General features: G+C 41.9%; 1 protein-coding gene across 1 annotated transcript in view; it reads right to left on the bottom strand.

Annotated features, from left to right (window-relative positions):
• The window catches only part of WDR41 (WD repeat domain 41), a gene marked incomplete at its 5' end in the record, with an annotated part of 13,286 nt that extends 2,603 nt beyond the window's left edge, over positions 1-10,683 (bottom strand). The window contains 8 exons of the mRNA XM_009079599.1: positions 21-154; positions 851-939; positions 1,969-2,090; positions 4,736-4,920; positions 6,181-6,291; positions 8,605-8,667; positions 9,996-10,107; positions 10,617-10,683. Of these exons, the coding sequence (XP_009077847.1) occupies positions 21-154; positions 851-939; positions 1,969-2,090; positions 4,736-4,920; positions 6,181-6,291; positions 8,605-8,667; positions 9,996-10,107; positions 10,617-10,683 (883 nt within the window). The remainder of the gene's footprint in view (positions 1-20; positions 155-850; positions 940-1,968; positions 2,091-4,735; positions 4,921-6,180; positions 6,292-8,604; positions 8,668-9,995; positions 10,108-10,616) is intronic.
• Between the last annotated feature and the right edge of the window lie 747 nt (positions 10,684-11,430).

Below are 11,430 nucleotides of genomic sequence, written 5' to 3'. Positions count from 1 at the left end.
TTTAACTACAGCCGACCTACCTGCACAGCTGATGAATGACCAATCAAATCACCAACCAGCTCCAAGAAATACATAGGTGTATTCTCCTGCATCTTCTTAGCCGCTTGGTTTGCCTGCTTGTTCACCCTTCCAAATCCCCACATGTTGAAAAACCCTGGGGAGGGGAAAAAATATCTCTAGTTTTGGCAAAAAAATCACAAATACAATTTCCAACCCAACCCATTCTGTGAATGTCTGTACTTGTGGAAAATGCTTCTTAAAACACTAGCAACTAGCCCTGAGGACTGCAGTGCCCCGAGGTAGTATGTGAGGTTGGATATAGCCTCTAAGTGAGTCCTAAGCTGAAGGAGATATGGAAAACACTTCTTTTGGTGTGCCAGCTGCTTGTCTGCAGGCTTCCTTCCTTCACAAGCTGCTGCAACCACTTCCTCTTGCATGGTGGAGAATTCAGGATCTGCTTAGACCTTTGGTTTAACTGCACTTGCTGCAACCACTGTGTCTTAAGTCTGGAATTACAGCCCTGTAGTACTGATATTGTATTTGGTGCAAGGAGAGAGGATCAAACTGTCAGGAAAGGTCATAGTTTTTGTTAAATCATAGTTGTTAAATCAGCTGTAAACTCTAAATAAGCTTTATGGCACCAAACTGCTTCATCTGGACCTTCCAACACCCCACATCAGACCTCGGAGGGCTTGTACACCCATGCCTTCAGTTTTCCTCCCACACCTCTTTATCAGCTGGTAAAACACAAGACATTAGTTCTTCTAACAAAGCCTGAAAGCCTCTCTATCCCTATAGGATGAATACTGTGTTTCCGGTTACATTTGTAAGTGTTCTTTTCACTCCAAACCTGTTGGGACTGGCTCAGCTTGCAGCTGCTGCTTCTCTCTGAGCTCCCAAATGCGCACACTGCCATCTTCTGAACAGGAGATCAGCTGCCTGTAAAAACAATGGGTAAGAAACACCAGCATGGATACTGATCTGTGTACGTCACACTGTGATAACCCTATAAAAGAGACAGCAAGTGCCTCAGGCTTCACACAAGTTTACTAGAACCCTCAAGTACATGAGGACATCCAGGTGTGCCACGGAAAACAATGTGCATTTGTATCAGAACAAACTTGTCTCATAGAATAGGTGGGAAAAAAAACCATTTTCAGCCCCATTTGAAAAGCACATCACCATGTAAACCATAACAAGTCTAGAGTGTGCAGACACAGTTCCACTTATTGGTTTCTTACTTTCATTAAACAAAATTCTATTTTTTTCTCATGGAAAAATAACAAAAGGAAAGATACTCCATTTAATTACATCTTTAGAACAGCATGTGCATTTATGACACCAAAGCCCTAATTTTTATCTTCTGACAGACTTTGGCTCCATTGAACAACAGTATAAAGGGATCTAAGACAACTACTATTAGAATATAGACATATATATTATAAATTGGACTCGAACTCAGAGGGCTTTTCCAACCTGATTCTGTGATACATACTTATACATATACATAGGCAGCAAATTGTTCAAGCTGGCTGCCAAAACAAGTTCCAGCTAGAAATTCAGCTCAAATGAACACAGCCTGGAAGTTATTATTTTCTGTTACAACATTTCAACTGTCACAAAATATTTAGTGAAAAATATTTACTGAATATGCCATAGGCCTTTGCTCTGGAGAAGCAAAATGCCACTAAGCTGTGTTTTCACAGTGTAGGCAAAGTTATCAAGTCTGAATCTGAAAACAGCCACTTTCATCCTGTGTACCAGTCATACTGGATTATAGTTTTTTCCTACTGAATGATGATGATGAATTTGTAAAAATCAGATCCACAAGCTCTGCCTAATAAAAACAGATCAAACAGATCAAGTCCCTGTCCTAGAAATCAGACCCAGCTTTGCAGACTGTCCCCAGTCACCCTTCCAAGTTTTGCTTTTCTTCGTGGCATTAGCAGAATATGCCATGACTTGCACCTGTTTGGAAGCTTCTCAATGTGCAGCACAGAGGAGTCGTGGGCAGTTCTCTGGGAGGCAATCACACGCTTCATCTGAAGATTATATACGAAAATGCCTTTCCCAACGGCAGCAAACACACACTGGAAAGAAAATTCAATGGAACAACTTACAGCAACAGATACTGAAAGAATCACCTTGCATGTAATGGATTTCCAGAGATACTGTGATGTCATCCAGCCTGCACTATCCAGCTTGTTCTTCTCCTCATGTTACTGCTTTATCCGAAACATATGGAATCAGCAAGTTATAGAAAAATACGGATTTTTTTTTCAGCAAGTGATTTTTATTCCCTTGAGGTGAAGCCATATGAGGAGTGGCTGAGGGCACTTGGTTTTTCAGTCAGGAGAAAGAGACTGAGGGGAGACCTCAATGCTTTATACAACTCCCTCACGAGGGGCCATGGAAGGAGTTTGTGTGAGGTTCAAATACAGTGGCCTTACACATCATAAGCCATGAACATGAGCCAGCAGTGTGCTCAGCTGGCCAAGAAGGCCAATGGCATCCTGGCCTGGATCAGAAATAGTGTCCTGCAGGACTAGGGAGGTCATTGTCCCTCTGTACTCAGCAGTGGTAAGGCCACAACTCAAGTCCTGTGTTCTGGGCCCCTCACTGCAAGAAGGACACTGAGATACTGGAGTGTGTCCAGACAACGGCAATGGAGCTGGGGAAGCGTCTGGAGCACAGGTCCTGTGAGGAGAGGCTGAGGGAGCTGGGGGTGTTTAGCCTGGAGAAGAGGCTCAGGGGTGACCTTATCACCCTCTACAGCTCCCTGACAGGAGGTTGTAGCCAGATGGGGTCACGCTCTGCTCCCAGGTAACAAGTGACAAGAGGACATAGTCTTAAGCTGCACCAGGGGAGGTTTAGGTTGGACATTAGGAGGCATTTCCTCACAGAAAGAGTGATCAGACACTGGAATGTGCTGCCCAGGGAGGTGGTGGAGTCACCATCCCTGGAGGTGTTTAAGGACAGACTGGACATGGCACTTCGTCCCAAGGTCTAGCTGAAATGGTGGTGTTAGGTAATAGATTGGACTTGATGATCTCAGAGGTCTTTTTCAACCTGCCTGATCCTGTGATTACTCTTCCATCATGAGTTATATAGTCTTAGAGCTTTGCAAAGATGCTCTTCACAGAGCACTCTTCTTTCCATAAGCCCTGGCAAAACCCTGGTCATGTCAAATCCCAACAAAATAAAGATGAAGCACAAATTATACACCTATCTTAACAGGCAAAGCTAAACACACACACATGTATCAGGACAGCAGAGGCAATCATGAGCACTGTTTCCTAGTGTTGCCAAACCTTTACCATCCCATTTATTTCTGACAAGATCAGTGTCAAACTAGACAAGTGCGTCTTCTTCAACTACCTACCAATCCTGGAAAACAGATAGCACACCTCTTTTACATTATTTTTTTTAACTTGAAGAACAGTGTTCCACTTTTAGGCTTCAGGTAATAAAGTAATACAGTATATGAATGTATCTCTTCACCACCTTTTAAGTAGGAACTTTACAATACAGACAGCTCTGCCTTAAAAGCACTTCCTACTACAGGATGTGACACAAGAACCACCTTTACTTCCCACCATTCAAAACGCTCACAATGAATGAAATTCACACCTATTTGTTTCATTCAGCTCCATGACTGGAACGAAGCCTTCAGCTGCCTCAGATTGCATATTCAATGTTTTAGTTACTTCTGACCTTCTCAAAATTCTTTTCCCCTTCCTTAAAACACGTATTGTATAGCTCTCAAGCAGGGAATCAAAGTGTTTTGTGCCAAACTGCATAACTTATCCTAAACAAAATTGGCTTTTGCCTTGTTGGTAAAAATGAGCACTGACAACAGAACCACTGGAAATCCTACCATTGCAGACAAACACATTTTTTTCCCTCACACCCCTCAATGTTTCTCTCTCTGGGTTATTAGGAATGTTCCATTCAGAAACAGGCAAATTCATGAGGTGAGTACTTGGCCCTTAGCCTACATTCAGGCTTTTCCACAGCTTTTATTTTGTTATAGCTCATATCTCTAAATCTGTTTCCAGGAATCTCTTTCCTAATCACTCCCCAGTAATTTGACATACATGCTCCAAAACAAAATCGCCTGTACCACAACTATGAAACAACAAAAGCAAGTGGCAAAAGTAAGTAACAACCTGAGGATTTTTAGTGTTTGCTGAACAATAATTGGGTATTCTGACCAAGAACTCTTGAGTTATCTCCAAGGCATGATTATAGTAGGTTGGATCTTGGACCTGTATTCAAGTATACAATTGAGTATAGCCCACCTGAACAGAAGCAGAAATACTGATTTATGACTAAGCACAGGCTTAGTACCCCTAGCCATGACTGTTCAGAGGTGAATTACTATGGAATCTGCCTTTCCAAGACCATGGAATATGAAAGATGCATGCCATCAAAACACACACCTCCTATTTATTTTTCTCTAGTGGTACTGCAAGCTACTAATAAATCTTCTTGAGTCAAAAAGACATGCTGTTGTGACAGTTCATTATGTTGGTACCCACACCATCAACATATCATAACCTTCAGACAGCTCAATAGTCAATATTTTATCTAAAAACTGTTGGCTGTGTAAAAATATCTGTGAATATTTGAGAGAAGCCTCTCACATTGAAACAAGGAAACTGAAAACACAAAACAGTTTGCTGTGAAAAGGTCATAGTAGCTTACTTGAAGTAGTTTATTTAAAGCTTTTTACCTCTGTATCACATGTTAAGTGTTGAACTGAAGTCTCATTTGGGCTTTGGGATAACTTTATTTCTGGCTGTACATCTGGATGGACAGAGGTGTCCCAGAAGTTGCACTCAGATGCCTGCATTGTCCAGTCAAGTGCATCCCAAACTATTAACTCACCCACGTGAGAACCTGTCACAAAAGTCAAGTCTGGAGGGGGAGAAAAAACACCACATATAGAAATCACATGATATGAAACAAAACACATTACACACAAAGTTATAAGCCTGGAAAGTTAAGTACCCGTTTTTTGTGTAAAGCTATATAGAATGTGCACTATGTAACTGACTAGACAAAACCCACTCTGAGTAATGACTCATTTAATTACCTACCATAACTTAGATGAGCAAAAGGAGATAAGCTGTCTTGTAAAATCAGAACTAGGAAGGAGAACATCCACTGGCCACAGTGCACAGTACAGTGCAGCAAAGGCAAGGAACACCCCCAAAAGTATGTACAAGTATCTGAAGTTCATTTCTACATTGGACAACCCTCAGAAACCACAAAGTATGTCTTTGCCATAAACAGAAATACTGTTCACAAATTGAAGGGATGAGTTAATGGCAAGACTGAAGCAGCTACTCATGAGTTTGTTTATCATACATGGAAAGGAACTATCATAATACTTAATGCAGGTAGAATATTATCTCTTTAAGCCAAATATTGTTTGCCTTTCATAATCAAAAAGGAGAAAACAATGACAACAGGTAAACCCAGACACAAATACCATAGAATCCAAGCTTTCTTTTTTCCAGCTTCTTGTTAGCCCTGTAACACAGCCCCTTTGTGCCAACCAGGCTGACACAGCTACACCCAAGGACAAATAGACACTATCACACCACTAATAACTTGTCCTGGGCTCCGAGGGTGCTCCATAAAAACCAAAGACAAGGAAGAACAGAGTAGAAGGGGCTGATAGTTAGACAGAATTTCAGGTAATAACTCAGTGTTGCCCTAAGGAGCAGCAGAGATTGTATCACCCTCCAGACCCCCTGTACAATGGACCTATATGCAGACCCACACCCACACACTCAGAACCTCCAGTTATCTGGGGATTACAACTGCAAGGGATGTGGCATTACATATGCCCTTTTAGGAATCAGAAGGAGGAAGAAAAAAATAGCATTTTTAACTCTTCCAACAGAAAGAACAGACTGAGTTCCACTCCCATCAATGACATTTCTTCTTTTTCTACCTTTTCTACATTACAACTTGCCTGGTTTCATGTCATTGTTAATCCATAACCAAAGCAAGGTACATTTTCACATGTCTTTGCAGCTACACAAGAAGGTACATCCACAACTTATGAAGTTTCACTCTAGTTAAAACTTTGGACCCAATAAAAACTCCACAGGTGAGACATCCCACTGGTACCTAACAAAACCAGTAACATTGTAAAACAACTCTTACCATTGACACTGACTAATGACAGAATGTTATCCTGATGGTCAACAAGTCGCTTTACTTCAAGGACATCCCAACCTTCAGACCCGTTGTTAGAAGCACTCAACCTAAAAATTACTTCAAAGGTAGAGAATTGTCTAAATAAGCTTTAGCATTCAGGATAAGATGCAGCCGTGCTTAAATAAAACAGATAATTTTCAGAAAGACACAAATTACCAACATATTGTGAGACAGCACAAGAGCCACTTGTGATCACTCATAACATGGAAAAGTGGGAATGAATTATTTCAGTGCTATCATTAAGGACTCTTATGGCAGCAACTGCAGGATAAAACATTTCAGCCTAGTAACTCTGAAACTGCTCAACGTCAGAAGCTGCAGAAAGCAGAAGTGAAAAGTATTAGGACATCTTTATGGGTAAGTGAAGTAAAAGTGAAAAATGTTTTTTAAGGACTTGTTTGAATGAAAAATTAATATTCAACACGATGCAATATCCTCTAGTAAGGCAATGAGGATGATCAGGAATTAAGACTTTATTTTAACCAGTCTTGGAATTTCTTTATATCTCAAGGGTACTACAAAACAAGTGTGGGAGGTTCAAATGGAAGTTTATACTACAGAATCATAGCATGGAAAAGACCTCTGAGATCATCAAGGTAAGCCTATGACCTAACACCACCATGTCAACTAGACCATGGCACTAAGTGTCATGTCCAGTCTCTCCTTAAACACCTCCAGGGATGGTGACTCCACCACCTCCCTGGACAACACACTTCAGTGTCTAATCACCCCTTCTGGGAAGATATTCCACCTAATGTCCAACCCAAACTTCCCTATATGGTTGCCTAAACACAAGAAGGCCATTTTTAATTAGTTCCTGATTCTTTGATCAGAGTATCAGGTTGCTATTTTTCACCTAAGTGTTTCATCACCTTGAGCAAAGTCTGCTGTTCTGCTGATAGAGTGTTCTGGTTTTCTTCTGGATTTTATTCCCTATTTTAAAATTTGCATAATTTTACACAACACTTATTGAAAAGACTCTCCACCAACAGACAGCCAATGACTTACACAATGAGACAATGAAGAACATTGTCTTATTATAGCTTTGGACAGTATAATGAGATCAGCAATATCTCATGCTCCTGATCCTCGGATAAGGATGCTCTAGGGAAGCCAAGTGCCTGACAGCTCAGACAAGCAGTTCCAGACCTTTTCCAGAAGGACAAACATCAAAGGACAAACATCAACTAACATAATCAGGTCTGGACAGATGGCACTAACCCTAAGGGAGCTGCAGAATTGCTCACCAAGCCACTCTCCATCATTTATCATCAGTCTTTGTTGACCAGGGAGGTCCCAATCAACTGGAATTTAGCCAATGTGACACCCATCTACAAGAAGAGCTGGAAGGAGGATACAGAGAACTAAAGGCCTGTCAGCTTGACTTCAGTGCCAGGGAAAGTGATGGAACAAAGCATTTTGAGTGTGATCACACAGCACATTCAGGGCAACCAGGGGATCAGGCCCAGCCTGCATGAGTTTGTGAAGGCAGGTCCTGCTTAACCAACATGAGCCAGCAGTGTGCACAGGTGGCCAAGAAGACCATTGGTATCCTGGATTGCATCAGTTATAGTGTGGCCAGCAGGACCATGGAAGTGATTGTCTCTCTTGTACTGGGCACTGGTGAGACCACACCTCGAGAGCTGTGTCCAGGTCTGGGCCCCTCACTACAAGAAGGACACTGAGGTGCTGAAGCACATCCAGAGAAGTGCAATGGAGCTGGGAAAGGGTCCAGAGCACAAGTCCTGTGAGGAGAGGCTGAGGTAGCTGTGGGGGCTCAGCCTGAAGGCTAAGGAGGCTCACGGAAGACCTTATCACTCCCTACAACCAGCTGACAGGAGGTTGTAGCCTGGTGGGGTCAGTCTCTTCTTCCAGGAAACTAGTGACAGGACAAAAGGACATGGCATCAAGCTGTGCCAGGGGAGGTTCACACTGGACATGAGGAAAAATTTCTTCATGGAAAGGGTTGTCAAGCATTGGAATATGCTGCCCAGGGAGGTGGTGGTGTCACCATCCCTGAAGGTGTTTAAGGAGAGACTGGACGTGGCACTTAGTGCCATGATCTAGCTGACAAGGTGGTGTTTGGTAAAAGGTTGGATTTGATGATCTTGGAGGTCTTTTTCAATCTCTGTGATTCTATAATTCTGAATATAGAAAAGTCTCATCATGCGTATCTCAACAAAATTCCTGAATGAGATTAGTATTGTCTCCTCTTTGTCAAGTAATGGGAAAAGGAAGAAGGTTGCTGATCACACCCTAATACCATTTACTTCCCCTACACAATCCCAGCAGTATGCTCCTTACACACGTCTCTGATAAGCAGCTGTTACAGAGGAACATGAACACACAGCAGAAATGCAACATACTCACTTAGCTCTTTGCCAACAGCTGCTGCAACACAATTTTTGGGCAATTCAAGCAAAGCAGTGATACCTTGGGAAAAAACACAACAGGAGATGAGGGAGAAAAGGATATTCACTGGTCACAAGAAAACACAGCATATTGTTAATTTCCTGTTAATAAAGTTCTTAATGATCTTCCTTCCACTTAGAAGTTGTTATCATCAAAACAGAGGCATAGTGCCTGAAGTGGAAGTCAAATCGCATTGGAAGTAGAGAGGTTTTATCAAACAGAGGTAAGGTCAAGAGTTTTGGTCCTGAATCCAGCACAGTTCTGAACATCAAACTTGTGGTGAAGCTGAGAATCAGTTGCAATATTATTTTAAACACAGTTAAGATATTTGTGTCCTAATGCTGGACAGGATTAAGGGCACTGTGGCAATTATTGAGACCCTAAACACAGGCAGCACCAAAGTATGCACAGTTCTAAAACACTGTGCAGGGACAGCTGAAGAAGAATAAGGCACAAGATAAAATGTCCAGTTTGCTCTTAGTCTGTCTTCATCCTGCACAGCATTAAAGGAAAACTCTCCAAGGAATAAGCAACCTGTCTCTCTGCCCACAAAGGAAGCAAGAGATTAGGAGAGAAGAAAGGGCCCAAGGTGCACATGAAATTGGCTCCTTGTCCAAAAGTTTAAATAGCACCTCATGCCAAGCAGCACAGCACCACTTCCAGCTGGTATTTAGAACAATATTTCACACTAGACCAGAGGAAGTATTAAGAGAAAGATTCAGAAGGTTTTGCCTACCACTACTCCATCCTACAACAAAAGTAAGGACAACATTGGTTCCGCCTTTGAATGTGATTCACATCCTCTTAGGTATCTTGGAAAAGTACAGCAATAACATGCAACAACTTCCTTCACATGGACAGATAATACATGTTTATCAACAGAAAGCACAACTGACATTGAGATCTGATTGCATTTAATGTATTCCTATCCAAACCTGCATTTTCTACATCAAAAATAACAACTCTTACTAATAGTAAGTAATACTTACTGCTCTGCTACTACAAAGCTTCACTTAGGACAAAACTCCCATTCAGTCACAGAAGAAGCCACTCAAAGGCTCTAGTCTATGTTACAGCCAACATATAAATCAGCATCTGAGGCCTAGCCCTCTAAGTCCAAGCTAAGGTACAGGTACTGAGATTTGACACATTCACACAGCACAGGAGATTAAAAGCTGCAGCCTTAGTTCTGAAACTATCAACTCTGACATTTAAAGAAAAAGAGAGTGGCTCTAATGCTTAATGTTATCATTAGAATTAAAGAGGATTTGCCAAGTTGGTTTTGCATCATTATACAGATCCATTTTACTTGCACTTTAAGGGCTATAATGAGTCATTTACATTTTTACCTGCATCAGTAAGATGACTGGTCTTACACAAGAGATCTAATTTTCGGTTCCAAACACATAGATCACTCCCTCCAGACAACCATACGTCCAGCCTTTGAAGAACTGTCAAACACTGCAGAACAAAAATCAGATATATCTCTCCTGCAAAAGTTCTACAGGGAATTTCCCAGGGAAATGGTGGTGAGCTTTACTTAGATAAATCTGTAAGTACTGTGAAATACAGTACCAAGGCATCACTTCCTTGAGAAATACAGATTTAATTACATTCTCTAAGTTACATTTTTCATCAACAATGCAAAAACTTAATTTTTCAGTGTTTTTCTTCCCTCCTATTAACATACAAGATCTAGTCTAACTATAGGTTGACTTTTCTAACACAGTAACAAAACCAAGGCATAAAATTACCTTTGCTCTACATCCTTTCAAAAAGAAAACTGAGCTCTGAGTTCTGAAAACAAATTTAGAATTCTGCTCACCTCTCAGCTGCTCATGATGTTCCTCCTCTTAAACCAAACACTGCTGCTCATTTTAGGACACCTGCCCATAAGACCCATGAGCCACACACAGCAGATTGCTGTATAAAATGAAACAACAGACATTCACAGGGTTCCCTCAGCTTACCTTCACAGTAGAATGGAAACATGACACTTTCTGAACCTGTCTGCCACTATTGCAGTCCCAAACCTGTCTTTATTCATTAAGGAAACAGAAAGGTTTCTGTGTATTACAAATATAAATGCTGTGTTTGTAACTAAATGACAGACAATAGATCATAGAATCAATCAGGCTGGAAAAGACCTCTGAGATCATCAAATCAAACCTATGACCTAACACCACCATGTCAACTAGACTATGGCACTAAGTGCCATGTCCAGTGTTTCCTTAAACACCTCCAGGGGTGGTGACTCCATCACCTCAATGGGCAGTGCATTCCAGTGTCTAATGCCCCTTTCTGGGACGAAATTCTTCCTAATGTCTAACATAACCCTCCTCTGGCACAACTTGAGACTATGTCCTCTTGTCCTGTCACAAGCTTCCTGGGAGCAGAGCCTGATCCCCACCTGGCTATGACCTTCTTTCAGGTAGCTGTAGAAACTGATAAAGTCACCCCTGAGCCTCCTCTTCTCCAGGCTAAACATTTCCGCAGCCTCTCCTAATAAATCTTGTGTTCCAGACCCTTCTGGACACACTCCAGCACCTCAATGTCCTTCTTGCAGTGAGAGACACAGAACTGGACACAGTACTTGAGGTGTGGTCACACCAGTGCCAAGTACAGGGGCACAATCACTGCCCTGGTCCTGCTGGACACACTATTGCTGATACAGGCCAAGATGCCACTGGCTTTCTTGCCCACCTGCACACATGTTCAGCTGCTGTTGATCAGCAACCTCAGGGCCTTTTCTGCTGATCCACTTTCCAACCACTCTGCCCCCAG

Source organism: Acanthisitta chloris, unplaced genomic scaffold, assembly GCF_000695815.1.
Source record: "Acanthisitta chloris isolate BGI_N310 unplaced genomic scaffold, ASM69581v1 scaffold2330, whole genome shotgun sequence".
NCBI classification, from domain to species: domain Eukaryota; kingdom Metazoa; phylum Chordata; class Aves; order Passeriformes; family Acanthisittidae; genus Acanthisitta; species Acanthisitta chloris.
The sequence above is the reverse complement of the archived record's forward strand: the minus strand, read 5'-3'. Positions and strand labels throughout refer to the sequence as shown.